General features: G+C 36.7%; 1 protein-coding gene across 1 annotated transcript; it reads right to left on the bottom strand.

Annotated features, from left to right (window-relative positions):
• Positions 1-4,300: 4,300 nt before the first annotated feature.
• On the bottom strand, positions 4,301-18,656 carry TNFAIP6 (TNF alpha induced protein 6). Its single transcript, XM_017640907.3, has 6 exons — positions 18,476-18,656; positions 14,162-14,299; positions 12,554-12,715; positions 9,550-9,778; positions 7,729-7,769; positions 4,301-4,973 (listed from the first exon to the last, which is right to left on the bottom strand). The coding sequence occupies exons 1-6, from the start codon at positions 18,567-18,569 to the stop codon at positions 4,804-4,806; spliced, it is 834 nt and encodes a 277-aa protein (XP_017496396.1). The 5' UTR covers positions 18,570-18,656; the 3' UTR covers positions 4,301-4,803.
• Positions 18,657-19,461: the final 805 nt, after the last annotated feature.

The following is a 19,461-nucleotide window of genomic DNA, read 5'->3' as shown; positions in this document are numbered from 1 at the left end:
GTTGGCCACAGGTGATTGACAATGATCAAGGCACCCACTTTATTGGACATGTGTCACAAGAATGGGCGCAGCAATTAGGAATGAAGTGGAAGTTTCATGTACTGTATAACCCTACTGGTGCAAGCATGATAGAGAGGTCCAATGGTTTGTTGAAATCTGGCCTGAAGTCGGACACCAGTAGTCTACAGGGCTCATCAGTTTGCTTAAGGACAGTGCTGTGGCATTTGAATGAGAAGCCCCGAAAAGCCTGTTGACATGCTAACACACATCGCTGCCTCTTCTATACAACTGTATGTGCAAACCAAAGGGGAGTTATTGAAGCCAGGATATGACCAGCAAAGCAATATCCTGCTGCGAGCACCAACTGTGTTAAACCCTGGAGACTGTTGAGTGGATGTGGCCCTCGACATTTTGACACATGGACTAGCGATGGCTGGCCCTTCTGGCAACTTGGAGAAAAGGACTGGAAGCTGGCCACCTGTGTGTTCCCAGAGTAATAGCAAAGCAGCTTCCAAAAATTAGAGTAGTATACCCAAAACACCTGGGAGGTAAGAGCATCTTACGGGAATGTTTTGTTTTATTTTTATGGCCAGTGCATGTACCTCCCATAGCCCTGTATATTTACACATCTGTAATTCCCACAGGGAATGGGGTGAAAGTCTGGTATACTAGAGATCCCATTCCTGTCATTGGTCCTATCACAGGACCACTCTCTTGCATGTATCCTATACCTGATGGACAAGATTTGCCTATGCTGGTGCCATTAAAACATGTGTCTTATTGGCCTTAATGTTATTTTCTTCTACAGTTCCTGTGGCCTAGATGCGCCCCACTGGCTGCAGCTGCCACGTGATGATTGCTCTGAACTCCCTACCTGTTCAGCTACCTGCCTGCCTGTGGAATGGACGAGCTATGGACTTAATCTGCCTAGGACTTTGAACCTAGCTGAATCCTCCAATTTGAGGATTATCATGATTTTATTGCTATTGCTATTGTATGTTATTAGTCTGGTTACAATGCTCCAGTTTTCTCTCTGAGGGGCCATTGTGGAAGATGGGGAGTGAGTAGATTATGAAGCGAGATTTCTGGAGGGGTAGGCAGTGGGTAAAATTGCCTTATTTCCAGAATCTCTCTGGCCTTAGTGCATCTCCATATCGATAGGTGTTTCCAAGGGTTGGAAAGAATAGTCCATCTCCATATCTTTTGGTAATTACAAGGGTGAGCAAGGGCTTATCCGGACTGGAGAGGTTGGGCAGGATCCCTTTTTCTGCAGCTGGGTTGTGAGAGACACAGGAGAGCAGAATGGACGACTATTTATAAGAAATAAACGGGTTTCTCCCACTTTATTTCTCCCTTTGACTGATTTCAGGTTCAAAGGTATTTAGCCCTGGTATTTTCCCCTATGAGTTACAGTCACCAGCAGACAGCACAGGGACTTTGATATCATGAAACAACTTTTGCCAGTGTCTCAGAATATTGTACACATACATATCACTATTTTGGAATTATGGTAGTTATTAGGCCTACTGCTAGATCTTATTGATGTCATTAATAAAGAAGCATATGCATTAAAGCATCACAGATTTTATTTTTTATATGATTTGATAACTGTTTCAATATAATTAGTTTTCTTTATACTCCTATTTTATGCATTTAAAAACATTATTCTGAGAAGTGTCCATGGGTTTCACCTATTAAAGGATTCATGGCATAAAGGAGGACTAAGAACTCTTCATCTATTGGGACTATCCATGCTCCTGTCCAAAGCCAGTCCCTCTCTAGTGCACTAGGTCCTTTCTCCTCTCACCCACTGTGCAGTGCACTCATACCCTCCCACCTATGCTCTACCTTCTCCTTGATCTGGGCCCTGGAGCTGATCTCTGTGGATAGAGTCCATCAGGTTTCCTTGTATTCTGACTTCTGCTTGAGTTCAGACAATGGGAGTCACCAGCAGGACATAGAAGGGAAAAGGGGAAGAAGTTGGGGTATTTATCTGCAACCTCTTTCCACAGACTTGTGCGGGCAGTTCTGTTCCAGCTTCTGTTGAGCAATCCTTTCCTATCATTGAGGCTTCCTTTACAGATTCACGTAACTGCTCTTGGTTTTCTCCTCATGCGGCCTTCCTTCTGTGGTGAGCACACAGTGATCACCATCCCCTGGGAGCTTCCTGTACGTCAGCCTATACCTCTGTAATAATCTCTTCGGTTTTCCTCTTTTGCATGTGCTGTGCGCTTTTTGCTAGGACCTTGACTACTGCATGGACTCAGCTTCTCTCCCTTTTCTAAGTTTTCTAAGTTCATTCCTTTCCAGAAAGCCTTCTCTCAACCTCATTCTCCTGACAGCTGCCACTTCCTTGACAGTCACACTTACTGGCCCCCATCCTTGCCTCTAGTTCACTCTTTACACACTCTGACTGGACCTTTGCCTCCACCCTACTGAAACTGCTCCTTAAGATCACCAGCGAACTTCAGGTTGCTAAACCCAGTGGTCTTTCTCAGTACTCATCTTTGTATATCTATTGGCAGCATTTAACACAGTTAATCATTTACCCCTCTTTGATGTTTTCACTTGGCTTCTAGGACCTCAAGGGATTTTCCTCTGACTCTTAGTTCCTTCTCAATCTTTTGTACTGACGTTAACCTTCCAGGGCTCAGTTTTTAGCCTTTAAAAAAAAATTATTTACGTACTCATTAGTAATTTAATAAGAAACACTCTCTAATCTAGTTCTAACATGCAGTATTAATCTGTCATGCTTACTAATTATTGTTTCTCTCCCCTCACCAGAACACAGGCTCCCCAATCTTGAGGATTTTTGTTCATTTGGTTCTTGGGTGTTTGCCAAGCACCCAGAACAGTGCCTGGCACATACATATTCGTTGAATTGAATTAGGTGGTGACCATACCATTCATATACAGGGTAACAACTGTGACTTTTCCTTCTAAAAAGGCGAAGTCATAAGGTAACAAGAATAAAATATAAATTAATAAATATCTAAACTTGTAATAGGAATATTCATCCTACACATAAGGACAAGAAAAGACACTGATGCAAAATCAATAGTTATGACCGCAATAAAATTTAACTTTTAGTACATGAAAAATATCATAAAAAATAAAACTTCAAACAAACTTAAATTGCAACATATATAACAGACATGAAATTATACACTTAATATGTAATGATTTCCTTTAAATCAGTAAGCGTAAAGATTATACCAGTGTTTTAAAAATGGCTAAAAGAAAAACAACACACACACACACACACACACACACACACACACACACTCTCTCTCTCTCTCTCTCTCTCTCTCTGTCTCTCTCTCTCTCTCTCTCTCTCTGGCCTAAAAAGTTTATAAACCAACCGAAATAGGGACCGTGGGTGCAGTCAGAGTAGAGCGAGGGCCTCCGGAAAAAGCAAGGCAAGGTATTTGCAGTCAGAGCAATGTAACTACATGCAAGGAAACCCCCTACCAACACTCTGTGTTAAACATTCAGCTCTGGAGTCATTCTTCAGTAAGATCAGTTAATAAACCCCAGATAAAGAAGAGAGCACATGTTTTTATTATGCTAATCATTTATAATCATGTGTAAGATTCACTTTAACATGCTAAAAGGCCCAGGCCTATGTGCTGTCTTTCCTCCTTCAGCTCTGATGAAGTGATTTTGCAAACTGGGCAAATTAACTTAGCTGCAGGCCCAGCCATAAACAGCACAGTAAAAGGCCAGAAGGATTCCATCTTTAAGATAAGATTGCATTTTAATACCCAAGAAGTTGATATTAGAAATTCTTAACTTACTCTTTAGCAAACAATGCCTCAGTCCACCTTGGGGGCTGAGCAGGTGGCCTTGTTTCATAGGCCCCCAGACCAAGATGCTGGTATCTCAGGGAGAAATCATCAGAGCAGGAAGTTGCTTGTGTTAATTCTAAATATTCTGAGACCACTTAATAAGTTCACACCTCTAAGCTTTTTTCATGTTCTCAAAAATCCTCAACTGCCTATAAAACCCCTAGATGATGCACCACTAGGGACTCTATTGTCCCCTCTTGGTGTGAGCCAGGAGCTCTGTCCTTTCACTTTATCTCTAAATAAAAGCCTGTACCTTGCTCTCCTATCTTGAGTGTTTGTGAAGCTCATTATTTGGCTTCGTGAACAAGAACCCCGGCATCACAACCATTAATCTCACTGCAAATTCAAACCATAAAGATATGTTAAAAAATAAAATTCCATTTTAATTAATCTCTGAGGCAGTAATTCTACTTGTAGGACCCTTTCCCAGTTTAAAGAGCTGTACAAATACATGTGTTCAAGAATGTTTATTGCAGTAATATTTATGAAAACAACCTAAAATTACCACAATAGGGACAGGCTTAAATAAAGCATGGAATAATCATACTACGGAATATTTTACAGCTGTTCAAAATTATGTTTTTGAAGAATACTCCATAATATGAAAAAATATTCAAGGCATAAAGTTCAAGTTTAAAAAGAAAAAAATATAAAACTGTTGAGTTCAGGATTCCAAAACTTCAAATCCAAATACATATATATACATATACCACAGATAAAAAAGTGACTGAAAGAAAAATATATGAATGTTAATGCTTATTATTTTTAGGCAGTGGGATTATGAGATATTTTATTTTCCCATTTGAAGTTTTCTGTATTTACAATTTCTCCCAAATCACCAGGTATTGCTTTCACATTTATAAAAAGAATAAATAAATGCTAATAATAATAATAATATAAAAGTGAGATCTAAGATGTTTCAAAAGATGTAAACACTGAAATGTTCTTTTTTGTTTTATAAATGGCTAAATCTTCCAGCTAAAAAGTTTTTATTTCCAGTAGAAGTAGTACTTGTATTTTTTCCTTGACTGGATTTGGACAGAGGATCCAGTGCCACATATTTGATCTGGAAGCCTCCTGCTGTCACCGAAGCATCACTTAGAAACTTCAAGGTCATGACATTTCCTGGGGAAAGAGAGTGCAAAAGCATAAAGATTAGATCTGGTTGACAATTCCAAGACTCTTATTCCTGTAGAAGAATACCAGAACTCATGAGAAAGGCTCCCAGGATTCCGAGCTGGATTCTCAAACTGCAGAGTCTGTGGTTTCACTGCCAAGTGGAGCAGGGTGAGAGACTCATATTTTTTCCTCCTGCCCTCGAATCTGTTGTACAGGAAAATGTGTCTATTCTGCTTTAAAAGGCATTCCTTATAGAACGAATAGCCACCGCGTTGTAAAATGGCAGGCACTTCAAACCAGCACAGTACAGGTGGATGATTTACTAGTCGGTATCAGGGCAACAGGCTTTACCATTGTGAGAAACAAAGCCACAAAGCTAGATCTCTGCTCTACAGGAAGTGCTAAATATATTTTGCCTGCATTGAAGACACAGATGTGTTAAAAATACAAAGGAAAAACTTTATTATATAAAGTAAAACATAGGAATTTTTTCTCAGGAGGCCAAACCCTTCTTCACTCATGCCACCAATTCAAAACCCATTGAAAAAAAAGAACAAACCCACATACATTGAATGTTAATGTTTGCCAAGTGCAGCTTTAAGTGCCTTTCATTAACTCATTTATTCCCCACAGCAGCATTATGTGACAGGGACCACTAAAATTCTCTTTACAGATGAAACGGAGGCACAGCGCCTCAGTAGCTTGCCCAAGGCCACAGAGCTAAAATGGCAGGACCAGGTTGGGAGCCAGGAGTCTGGCTCCAAAGCAGGCATGCTCTGATCCACTACACTTTTCTCAGACTTGGAAGAGTTGCCTAAATAAAAAAAATAAAAAGAATAAAAATCTTTTTTGCAGGTAATAATATGGTTAAAATACAGACTGGCTCTGTAAGGGCAGCATCTATCAACATTTAAAATGTGTATCACCTATGACCCCAAAATTTAACTTTTAGGAATCTATTCTTTTAAAAAAAAGTAGCATTGCAAGGGAGAGGTTTAAGAATATCCCTAAGTATCAAATAGCAAAAGAAAAAAAGATCGGAAACAACTATCTTCAGAATGTTAAATATTAGTACGTGACAAATGGTGGTACATCCATACAGTGACAAAATGTCGTAGTGGTGTCCACGTATACAGTGTTTGTCATGCAGGTTAATGCCTGGAAGGATGGTCACTGCACAGTTATTCAGTGCCTTGTGGGGAGAGAGATGAAGAAAGGGGGCATATCCTTACTGTGGACTCTCTTTATTGAAGTGATGCAATTATGGGTAGTTTTTAGTTCATTTTCCATTTTTGCTTTTTAATGTAAATATCCTAGGGTGAGTAAGCACAGTTTTCTTTAAGAAGAAAACTAGATCAAAATGTTGGGAGGGATTCAGTTCGTTAACAGCACTGTGCTTGACTGACAGGATTACATCTTAAATGTATTTTATATCTTCTTTTTCTGTCATCTTGTATTGCCAAACCTTTGACTCTTGTTTAACTGTGTTCTGTTCTGTTTGTCAGTTTGTTTCTCTTTGAATAACAAATTATGTGGGGTTTTTTTCCCCCCAGTTTCTTGCGGTTGTGCAAGGAAAACACCGATTTAATTGTGCTTGGAGTACATTTTGTCCGTTTTAGACAAAATAAAAATGTCAACTTTCAGGCTTCCTTTGGACCCTCCCTCTGTTTCGTTCTTTGTTTTTTGTTTTTTTTATTCTCTTCTCCCAACTACCTCCTACAGCTCATAAGATGTTTTAACATAAAATATATTCTCAAGAAAAGAATAAGACATGAACACAAGGTTTAGTAGAGATTGTAGCAGAGTAATGAATGAATGGATTGTAAGCATTAATCATTCAAGGATGGTACAGGAATTTCCATCCCGTAATATTAATAATGAAGTATTAATGAGAATTGCTTGCACTGCAAAGCTAGGGCATGGGAGTAATTGAGCTAGTAGCTGAGTTTAAGGACTAAGAAATTGCAATTATGTACCTTTGTTTTTGGTTACAGAAGCTTTGTGATAATTTTATGACTTGGAGTTACAATAGAGCCAGTAAGAATGCCAACTACTATCGCTGATAACGGAATAAAAAGAAAAAATCAAGACGCAGCAAAGTAATGGTTTTTAGCCAAAAAAAAAAAAGCAGATTGGGGCAATAGCAATGGTCACAGAATAATTCGCTGGAGGAAATCGATTTAGAAAACACTGCCTACTGTAGCTAGTCTTTTGAGATTTACTATGCCTAATTAGCATATTAAAAGCTCTCTGACATCTTCCAAGTTAAGAAACCCAGTTTAATTGTTTAATCCAATGTTTCCCAAATTTACTTGATCTTTGAGTCCTATTCTCATGTAATAGCTATTAAAAACCATCTCACAGAACTGTGTTCTTCACCAGTCTCTGGAGAATGCTGTATCAAGATAAAAATGCAATAAATGCCATGTGAAATTTTTTCAGTGACGTAAGGTATTTTAACAACTTTATAAGGTACTTTACTCCTTTATCAATGAAAATTTCAGCCCTTTATTGCCACGTTTTATGGAATCATAAACTACAGCACTCATCCTGGATTTGCAGATTCAAGACTACTTCAGACAGCATTTCAATGAAGAGTCTACACATTTTTGGTGCAAGGTGTTCGCATAAGTCTATTTTTAAGCATACGTAAACACCTTGTATTTTACAAGCTATCGAGCTCTATCTGTCCTTAATTCTTTCAACCTTATCTACTGGTCCTTTACTCCAATGACACTGTGTGTCAATTTAGAGCCATTACCTGTGCTAATGATGTCTTCTGGAAGTTCATCTCCACAGTATCTGAAAGGGAATTTAAAAAAAGAGAGGTCACATGAATGAATGCTATACATCTCTTGCAAGTGGTTAGACATGTAATCAAAGTGCTTTGTTTCTCCTAAGTAATGGCTCATTTTCTTACTATTTTACAATTTTTATTGTTTTGGTTTTACTAACTTGAATGTGTAAAGGGAAGGGGTTTAAACAATGTTCGTTGTTTGGAATGACCTTTTTCTCACTGTATTAATGACATTCTTGAGAAAGAATATGTACATGTCTACTCTGTGTACCTACAAAACTATTTGTGTGATAGACAATTTGAATCTGGAAATATTAAAGATTTCTTTTTATTAGTTTCATTAAATTTCCTTCACAGTTAAAAAAGAGTAGGTATATTGCTGGTGGTAGTATTATTAGACTGATGGGAATGGGGAAAATTTATGTTGGACTTTATAGACTTAAGAGGATTTGATTTTTTTTTTATTAAAGTGTGACTGATATATAATCTTATGCTCAGGTTTCACGAGGTTTTGGTTTTTATCTGAAGCATGGCTTGAAAGGAACTCCCTTGCACACTGTATAAAGGTAAGGATTTTGTCAGTTTCTAAAAAATGTAATTTATTCCAGAACAGGGAAGAGTCTATTAAAAGTTAAATCATACAATATAAATCCAATAAATAACAAATTAACCTGTTGAATATCTTTAAAAAATGATTTGTGATTTTACCCAGGGCTATAATTGATTTCTCATGCTAGATTTAGGATATAAATGTCACATGAATTCCCAAGGTAGGAGGTCCATTCTTTCAACAACTACTTAGTTCTCATTTCCTCCAACCATATTTCATGTCTTCTTCAAACTATTTTGAAAAACTCTTTGCACATTTTTCTATAGCAGTAGTCTGTCAAAGGACAAACAAAACGAAACAAGAAACACTTTCCCTCCTGAAATTGTGGTTCACTTATGCAAAAAAAATGCCCTTTTCTTTGTATTTAAGTTAGCACACTTCAGAGTCAACATACACAGCTATTGAGTCCCCACTGTTTTCAATCATTAAATTATTATCATGGAATATACAGAATTGATAACAGTCTATTAATAATGGATAGTCTAAAATATGCATTATTGAGGCCCTAAGTATATAAACACCTAATTATAAACTCTTTAATATTTCATAAGGCAGTCAAAATTTAAACTATACTGAAGATTTAGAATGGGAACAGAAAAATGTCATGTCCCAGCATGATGAAAAACCAAGGGGGAAATACTGAGGAAAGGAGCACTTGATTTTTATGGCAACGAAACCTTTTTATGAAGGTATCCATTGTACAGTTAGCTAAATTGTGTGAGAAAAGGGGCTAGACTTGCTTATTTATCTTACATCCATAATGCCAGCACAATGCTTTGCACTCACCCAAAAAAGGTAACAATTATTGAATATGTAATTATTTTTAGGAGATTGGCAGAAATTAGAACATTAAAAACCCTAACAAATTTCCCAACTCACATATCTCTTCTTCTTTCTGTTGTTAGTCAAATCTTGAGGTCCTTATAAATAGCCTACATAATTAATTTTTACAATTTAACAGTAATCAAAATGCAGCCATCCCTGTTTTAATAAGAAGAATGTGTAGCAGCTGACTATGGCTTAACATGCTGAGAAAAACCTTTGTTAAAAAAAAGGCATGGTGTTCAGGAAGAAATACTGGGAATCAATATTGTAGGGACAGTTAGGGGAAATTAAATAAACATCAAGCAAAATATCAGATGTTTATCTAACTTCTTGTGTGAAGAAACACGTACCTTCCCACAAAACCATGGACATCATCATAACTGTCATATATTTCAACATAGTCAGCCAAGCAGGCTGGATCATCTTCAAGGTCAAAGTCCAAAAAGCTCAGGTGAATACGCTGACCATACATGAGTCTAATGTGCCAGTAGCAGATTTGATTATCATCATACTCATTTGGGAAGCCTGGAGATTTAAAAATTCGCTTCGGATCTGTAAAGACACCGCCACACTCCTTTGCTGAAATGGAAAAAAAAGCAAGCAAACATTAGAAAAAATACTGTCCTTATTTTAAAATTATATTCACTTCTTAGTGTCTAATTTTTTACTTTTTATAAAATATTGAAGAAATGGCTTAATACACAGCACCTGTAGTATATTAAAAATACTTAATAGCTGTGGTGTTTTTTATCAACGTTGCTAAAATGAATATACAGTGACTTTTTAAAAAACTAAAGCAGTAAGAAAAAGTTTAACTGTGCTCCTGTTTACTTTTTTTGCTTTTTTATCTTTTAAGCATAGAATGTACAGTCTTATGTATACACTTCCATGTGTTTTGACAAATATATATACCTGTGTTACCAACAGCCCAGTCAAGATAGCAGCGATTTTGCCCTTTAGTGTCACCACTGTGTCTTTGGGACTTGAAGACTTAGAATTAATGAGTCCAATAAATTCTGTTTGGAAAATCATTATAGAATCTCAGCATCACAAGGGACCTTGAAGGTCACTCAAATTCAATTAAAAGGAATAATTTATAATCATCCGAACTCCTACTGGTTTTAAACCAACATCTTAATCCTAATATTTAAGGATTTAGTGGAGATATTCATGTTCACTTGTTTCAAGTCACTTATAGATTTCTGCTGTGCCTTATAACTTGTAAGAACAAATGAACAATCTCTGCCAGAACCAATGATTTTGCAGTGGACCTAGAGGGAAAGCTATGGAGGGGTCCTGGTTAATTTAATTCTGCATGAAATATGTATCTACTGTCTTGACAGAAGATGCAATGTGGAAACTCAAAAATAATCTGAGTGGTAGTGGTGGTTGGTGACTGAGTAACATTCAAAGGTATTTTTCATTATTTCAACTAGAAGCTTTTTCCAAGAATATTCTCTTGTAAAGTAACTACTAGTAAAAATTATGTTAAGATCCTTAATGTCATAGAAGTTAAGGATGGTTAACTTGTTCCCCAAGGCAGTTAAGAAGGATCTAACAAGGGCTGAAGAGTGTCAAGAGATCAGGGATCTAGTCCGAACTCTGTGGCCACTCTACACCTGTTTCTTCATTGGTAGAACAAATATAATCATGCCTCTCCTATTACCCACCTCACAGGATTATTCTGAGGATAAAATATAGAAGATAAGAGTGTTATGTAAAATGTAAGCTATTCTTATTGTACTATTAAATATATGATACATAGTCTATATGTGTATATAAACATGTACGGTGCCAACATTTGCTCTGTCCCATAGAATTCTATCTTTGTGGGATCTATCATTAGGTTTGTGTTATCTATCATTAGGTTAGGAAAAAGAGTCAAATATTGAACTAATCTGGTTGTCTATTTAGCTACATATATTCAGCTGTATACTTTTATTACATATTGTTGTTGCCTCATCCTTTGCTAGTTTAGAAAATGACAGATTCACAGTTTCCTGGGTTTCTCAGGTCTGTTAATTGGTTTAAAAGGTCATCATGCAAAGACAGTCAACATCTTGTCACATATTCAGAACTTCAATGAGCAAGTTCACTTCGAACACTTCTTACTGACTCTCTTCTTCCTTACCTCAACTCTCACTTGGTGATATTGACTAAGTAACAGTCATTGCTTTATTTTTCTGATAGTTATGGTTTTTTTTCCATTGCAATTATTTTTCAATGAACTGTTCTTCTCCCAATGCTATTTCAGGCAGTACCCAGTCCTCCTCAGGTTAACCACACCCTAAATAATCAGTATACAACTGAATCCAAAAGTAAGCTGAGAATTGAGGAAGAACAAGTCTCCCAGGATTCTGTACACATATTCCTGAGTAAAAAATACTCAGCCTCTATGAGAAACAAAACCGTAAAAAAATTTGTAAATTAAGGTGGCATTCTTATAAAAGGGCCATGAAATACTGTAAGAACCTTTCCATTTGCACTTCCTCATCTCCATTAGGCCTTGACATATGGAAATGATTGAGAAGATGGTCAGAGATCCTAAAGTTTACCAAGCAAAGAAGAATCAGTGAATATATTCAGAAATAGAAGTTACCTCTGAGAGTAAATAGAGAGTGGTGTGTAATATAAATAGATTGAAGAAACAGAGAGGAAAAGAGGGAGGAAAAGAAGATATATGAACCAACAAGGATTAAATATTGGACTAAATACAATATAGTATAAGCTTAAAGTATGTCAAAATGATTTGAAAGTTATAGTCCTTCAGAAGTATACTGAAAGGATTTATTCACATTTTATCTTACATGGGAATAGGTGAGAGCTCTAGGCCAAATTCTTGCTACTTGGAATACACATTATTTTGAGATACAGGTTAGTTACGAACAAGAGAAACTGTTCTCCAGTGGTTCATATCATTAAATAATAATAGAATGAAAAGTACTGCATAGAAAGATAGTCAATAATATTGTAATAACTGTGTATGTTGACAAGGATACATTTGGTAAGCATTTTGTAATGTACATAAACATCAAATCATTATGTTGTCCTTGTGAAACTAACATAATATTGTAAATTTTAAAAATCACTGATTATTGACTATCTGATTTTGTGTATACTTAAGCTTTTAAACTTTCAGTGTTCTGTTTCCTAAAATGGGTATAATGAGAGGTGCCATAATATTAGGTGACAGTGTAGAAGAAGGAACATAATTCAGTATCTGGCACAGCATAATCACTCTAAGAATGGTGTTATTATTAATAATTATCATTATTAAATTGATTTATCTCTGGAAGAAGGTTAGTTTTAATAACATGCAGCTATTTAAGTGTAAAATTATTATTTTTGACAAACCATGTGGGTTGTAGCAATAGGCATCCCATCTCTCACTCCTATTGAGGCGGACTCCATAGTCAATAATACCAGTTTTTCCAAATCCACAGTTGGGCCCTGGCTTCACGATGGGGTATCCAACTCTACCCTTGGCCATCCACCCGGCCGCACAGACATGAAATCCTGCGAGAGAGTGAAAGGGTTATGGCTTGACCAGTCAAGGCCTTCAGGTGAGCAAAGGTCATCTTAACAAAAACTGCCCCTTCCAACAGGGACAGTTTCTTGACGGCCCAAGTCCAGTTCAAACAAAAGGGGAAAACTGTTTTCTTAAGAAATGAAATAAAGTCTGAAGCCATACAAAACATAATATCTGAATTTTGCTAGAAAATGACACTTCACTTGAAAAGAGAAAGAAAAGATGCAGGTGAACTGCATCAGAAATCAGAATACCATGGATATGAAAACAAGTTCAGAGCAGACTTCACAGTACTTATCTAATGCCATGAAATAATTTCTAAAATGACCATCAATCCTAAACAACATTTTTCAAATGATAATATAATTAATTTCTATTTCAGGATCAGCTAAGATATTGCTAGTATTTTTAACAATTTGAATAGGGCTAAAAGAGCTCATAAATTTCAAACAAAGCCTCAGCCAGGTTTTCCTTGCCCAACATCATAGGCTGTTTCAGTATTTGCCAGTGCTATTCGAGAGCGATTTTAGTAGAGGTCCAGGACAGCTAGCAATGGCTCTGACCTTTGTACCCACCCTTCTGGTTACTACATCACCCACAGCCCTGGGGGTACAGACTGAGCAGTCATCTGGGGAGACTGTGGAGCATTTTAGAGAACACTGTTGTTTTTGTTTGGGGTGATATATAATAATAATAGTATAAGCTTTGCCAGGTATTTTTCTCTCAGCAAAGTGGTTTCTTCAGTGGAGAAGAAGAGTTCCAAATGGGGGTGGCCTTTGGATTCTCCTGAAAGTCCAGGACAGATGGTGGCAGCCCATTTTTTTTTTAGTCAAGAAGCAAATAGCACTAGTTAATTACTGAGTTTTTCACCCGGTCTCCTAATATCATCTAAGTTTCTTTTTCCTGCCATCCTACTACCTGTTTATCTTTCTTTTCCTTATAGCTTTTGATCTTAATAGCTCAAATGAATTCTCCCACTTACGATAAAAAGAAGAAAAAATTGAAAAATAAAAGCCACTAAAGTCAACATTTCTTCTACCACATAAATTTCTTGGTAAAACTTAACATTGCAACATTTAACAGTTGAGGGAACCCATACTCAGAGCCAAGGAGAAAGAGAACAACATTAAAAATGAATACCAAAGGCAATAAACGTAAGGAGGAATTTAAATGAATATCAAGATAATGATGTCTTCATTTTTTTTTGGCTTTTATGTTATTAGCTCACAATGGGTTGTTACCCCAAATAAGTTGCTAGTACTGGGAACTGTCCGCTGGCTGTAGGCAGAGAAGGTCGGGGGAAGCCAGAGAGCAGAGATGTCTCAGGGGCTTAGAGAACTATTAGAAGAGCTGGAGAGACTGAGAGGTTACAGGAAAGGTGTCATTTTTTTCCAAGGGTGAAAAAGAAGAAGAATCATTTTAAAAGTAGTTACCAATTTTTCTGGCTGCCTCTAGCTGCTTATAGGTGGCGAGCCGGCCGCCTTCGTATTCACACACAGCCTTCGCCTCAGCATAGGTGAGCTTGTATTTACCGGATCGTGCTTCTCGGTGGTACACACCTGCTGCTTGTTCTGTGAATTCACAAAATGTTGTAAATGTACTACTGTCCATTCTTGTGGAACAAGGGAAATTTTATGGCCTCAGCAGGAAGATTACATCAGCTCTTGTTCCTGCCAAAGGGTTTCCTGGGTCAGCTGCTGTGGGTGTCTATGCTTTCATTATTAGAAAGCTTTGGAAAAAAACATGAATGAGGGGAATTTTAGGGGATTTTTGGGGCACAGACAGAAACTTTTTTTTTTGAGGCTAAATTATGTTTCTGAACTGACAGGCTGAAAGTCTTAATACAACACTGTATGTCTACACTATCCAAAGGTGATAAAGTTTTCACTTCTTTTGGCTTTGTTTTCAGACAGATAAAGACTTGGAAGGGTAGACAATTAGGAAAAAAAAGGAGGTGAAGGTAAAAGAAACCAATAAAAATTGATCCATTGTGTAGGCTTACAATGATGGAGGAAAATCATATCCATTTGAGGGAAATGACTAATTCCTTATAATTGAGAGTTTAGTAAACAAATTAAAAACTGAGGAAAAGTTTGAAGGAATCCAAAGCCAATAAGTACTGCATTTCAGAATAGAAAAGCAGATTCCAACTCTGCAGAGCAAAAAACTGGGCACACCTAACTACCAGTCCCTAAGTCCATCTGGCTTGCCTTTTTTAGTTCACATGTTCTTCCCAACATATTTTAGTAGTAAGTCATATATGAGTTGTCTTCCAATAGATCACTGTTTAAATTGATTGTTTTGAGTTTTGAGAGCATTTTGCCATAGAAACAATGTGAAAAGATGCCCAGGACAGTAGTCAGAACATTAGCTCTAATAGTTCTGTGTAGACTGTCAGACTATGGCTAAGTCTTTAGACCCTGACCTGTGCAATCAGTTACCCTGAAGATCATTTCCAAGGAGAGCACATATTCCCTGGCATGAATCAAGACATGGATCCAGCCATATTAGAAATCTCATTCCTTGTTCTCCCCAAGCTGAAGCTGACACTGCCACACTCCAATAGGAGATGCTACTTGGCATTTTCCCTACTTTTCTGGATTCCAAGGATCCTGCTCTTATACCTTATACGGTAAAGACCCATCACATATATACTGAGGACCTTGGTCCATCTGATGGTCAGAGAACACAAGAAACATCAAAGTTATTCTCTCCTTTGGAAGTTGCCTATTGCCCAAGTGTTCTTCATGTGGTAAGATAAGCTAAACTTTCACTAGTTTCCAATTTGGTTATTTTGAGAATACACCATGGGGTGCCTCACTAGGCACTGTGGATCAAGTCCTATTCTCAAGCAACTTGGACACTAATGGGCAATGCAAGTACCTTTATTTTGAAGTCCAGAAGTACCAAGTCTTTTAGCAGAGAAGGGAGACATGCTGAATTTATATATTGTAACAGATTACTGTTAATAATCAAAAATGTTAAACTTGTATCTATTCCCCTGAGAATATAGGCTAGAAGATATTTGAAGTAATTATTGTAAATATCTGCCAAAGTTTCTCAGATTAAGATTTTCTTGGTATTTTACCCCAAAATCAATCTATGATGTTTGCTGAAATAAAAATTAACAAAGAGATCTTTAAGAAATACTTTTAGGTTTCCCTCCCAATAATTTTTCCTAAACTTTAAAGTTCTTGCAGAAACTTATCTAGAAATAAGATTGTTAATAGCAGAAATGTGTATGCTGTGATTTTCAATTGATTAAATAATATTAACATTTCATTGTTCCTGAAAGAGTACCCAACTTCCCGTTATCTTGCCTTATGAATAAGTTGAGAACTCTTGGTATATGTACTTCACAATTTTTAGCAGACATTTACTTTAAAAGTGTTCCTCAGCTCAGAAGTTTAAACTACTAAGATAGTCATTTGTCCAGTGATTCCTAATTTTTAAAGTTTTATCTTTCTGAAGAAATAATAACTAATTTTCTAGTCAACAGTCATTCATTAAAACTGAAAACCTATTTGGCCAATAATTTTTTTCCTTTTAGTGAATGGTGAGAGTAGCCTATTGGCTCTGGTCACTACTTCGGCTGTTGCGGTAGACAGGCTGTGTGACCTTGTTTTAGTTACTGCCTAAATCTCAGTTTCCTCATCTGTCATATGGAAATGATAGCCATTCTTAGAATAAATAAACTATTAAAACCTAAGCATAGCTTCTGGGTCCTAGTAGGACCTCATAATGAGGTTACTCTTTCATTCTTTTTCAGATTCAGTGTAATTGCTGAAAAGAATTGTTTATCTTTGCCTTTTTTATTTTCATAATCCATATAAATTAGTTGAAGTCTCTTGTTAAGTACCTTTTTTATACAATTTTTTATTAAGGTATTATTGATATACACTCTTATGAAGGTTTCACGTGAAAAACAATGTGGCTACTACATTCACCCATATTATTGAGTCCCCCACATACCCCACTGCAGTCACTGTCCATCAGCGTAGTAAGATGCCACAGTCACTACTTGTCTTCTCTGTACTACACTGTCTTCTCCATGATCCCCTCCACATCATGTATATTAATCATAATAGTTAAGTATCTTTTTAAAAAAAAGAGAACAGAATTAAAAATAAACCTTAGGGTCCCCTACTTCGAACTTCTCATTTTACTCATGTAGAACTGAGCCAAAAGTTTAAAGTGCCTTGTTCGTGGTAGTTGCTAGCAGATTCTTGCTTTCTAATCCAACTCTCTTTCCTCCCTAAATAATTTCTAGTACTCTATTGACCTAACCAACTGTAAACAATTTGTGTTAGGCTGACTGGTCAATAATTTGTCCCAGATTGAGGCACTGTGTAATTCCCCGGAGCTTCAGATTCGCAGCATACTATTTACAAACATTTGGGTCTGCTCCTTTGTACCTCTAGGACAGAATGCCTATTGTCTAGGTTTATATTTTTGCAATACACAACATCACTTGAAAATAAGACAGCTCCAGATGACTTGATCTTTAGAGTGTGACAGCATTTCAAAGGTTATCCATATGGGTTTAATTTTTACTAGCTTTATGACAATTTGTTTCCATTACCAACAGATATGTGTATATTTCCTAAGTTTGATGGTGTGCAATGAAGATAAACAACACTCCTCTGGTAAATCCCAGACCCCATCTTGGCCAGATGGATCTCCCTGTTCAGCATGAAACTAGTTCACGTGCTCAAGCTGAAAAAAAAGAGGTGGTAAGGCTTGCAAATAGAGCTTTTAAATGAAATCCGCATGGCTGCAGTTACTACCAGAGAGAAACATGCTGAAAGGGAAAATATTCCACAACTGTATACTGCTCAGCAAGCAGAAAAAACAAAATCTAGGTTCATTTTGCCATTTGTTTCTTTATTTTATACATGTATCTGTCAATTTCTTTCTCATGCAATTCAAACTTTTTTCAACTATCAAGCACAGTAATGGACATAAAGCAATATTAATTTGTGTCACATGAGAAAGTATTGTCTAGAGTACTATGCAAGGTATTTCGGGTTTTCTGCATTTGGCCTTTTTTTTGGTCTATTTATATTCACAGTTAGGCCTCTGTCATTCCTTGCATTGAACAAAACAACAAAAGAAACTTTCATTATCTAACAAAAGGGGTTAGAAAAGTCTTTACATAGATGGTTCAAACACAAAGAATCAAAGCGGTAAGAATGCCTTCAGAAATTTAAGCCTTTTTTCATTTTTTTTTTCTGTTTTACAAGCTGGCTTTGTCGAACTAGTTAAAAGGTGCTTGGTAAAAAGAAAAATATACACTACAGGTCAGAGTACATGAAATAATGATTATAAAATTATTGTACATTCCAAATTTACCTGTTATGATTACCTGTTATGAAATCTGACTGCAAATGCATTGAAATTAAAACAAAATAATATATTAGTGTTTTTATTTTGTTATAGAAACAATTCCACATTATATCACCACATCTGTTTTGAAAATTTTGAAGTATTTTTTCATACCGCACGTAAACATTAACCTCTATTTTCTGTCGAACAGGTCACTTTATAAAAGCTACTTTTGACGTTTAGAAGGCAGACACCCTTTTTTAAAAAAAAGGTGTATGCATTCCAAGAGCTATCTTTCATAAGCATTTTCTTAAAAACATCAGCCTTACACAGAACGAAAAAATTTACTGCTTTGATTTACTTCTCCATGAATTCAAAGGAGTGACATTCCCCAGAAGAAGCTCACGAGTCAAGTTTCTTACCAAGCCATATGGAGTTATGAAAAATTCCATTCTTGAATCCCCATCCGTGAGCCTCTTCCCACAGCAAGACAAATAAGTAAATGAAGATGATCATAGCTCAGTTGTAGAGAAGCAGTAGTCAGTTCGGGGCTGCCTAGCATATATTCTCAGAGCAGAGGCTGAAATGTGACCGAAACATCTGGTTTCCACATCTTTTAAATGTCTTTTTTTCAACTGTGAGGTCAGCAAGCACTCTCCAATGGCCTTTTCCGCTGTGGAGTTACACAATTAAGTCAGTGTCTGAGGCAAACCCTCTGACTCGTTTGCATTGGCAACCAAAACTAAGGATATAGAATGATCATCCACATTTTAAAATTCACTTACGCGGAAAGGGATTCCTTTAAACTGTCTGTCACAGACACTTTTCTGTGAGGAAGTCTGTGTTCACTTGGAGCAGATTCAGCAGTGATTTAAGAAAAAAACCCAAAAAACTTCAGTAGGGACTGTAAAAAAAGCCCTGAACATCTTATTTGTAGTAATTACGGAGCACGGGGTTGGGGTTAAGTACTAATCTTGGACTTGACCCTGGTAATGTTACTTTTGTTTTCCCTAAACATTGCCAAGCTTATATAGGAAATTTAAAACAAAAAATGTGCGCAGTTTGGCAAATCCTAAACCATCTCCAGTGGTGTAGGATTTCTTTGCCCTCTGTCTGTGTTTGTCCTTGGGGTAAGGCCAGTTGTAGTTTTTGGTTTATTGTTGTCAGCAGGTAAATACTTCAGCTTCCAGAAAAGTAGTTCAGGTTCAGAGCCTTAGGACATTCCAGCCCCGGTTAGAGTAATTTATTATAACACAAATTTCCCCAGGCCACAAATCCTTGGATAAAGGTGTATAAGGAGACAGTCATAAAGTTAATGAAAGAAAATATGCCCCTAGCTTCCCTAAGCCACCCTTAACTTTGATGACGATTAAAATAATAGATAATAATTATCATAATAAAGTCACCT

This window comes from Manis javanica, chromosome 7, assembly GCF_040802235.1.
Source record: "Manis javanica isolate MJ-LG chromosome 7, MJ_LKY, whole genome shotgun sequence".
Taxonomy (NCBI): domain Eukaryota; kingdom Metazoa; phylum Chordata; class Mammalia; order Pholidota; family Manidae; genus Manis; species Manis javanica.
The sequence above is the reverse complement of the archived record's forward strand: the minus strand, read 5'-3'. Positions and strand labels throughout refer to the sequence as shown.

Coding starts and splice junctions, on each gene's coding strand:
- TNFAIP6 (XM_017640907.3), bottom strand. CDS start 18,569: ATGATCATCTTCATTTACTTATTTGTCTTGCTGTGGGAAGAGGCTCAC. Junction 12,716..14,161: donor AGAGGCAGCCAGAAAAATTG/GTAACTACTTTT, acceptor ACTCTCTCGCAG/GATTTCATGTCTGTGCGGCC. Junction 7,770..9,549: donor GTCCATGGTTTTGTGGGAAG/GTACGTGTTTCT, acceptor ATTCCCTTTCAG/ATACTGTGGAGATGAACTTC.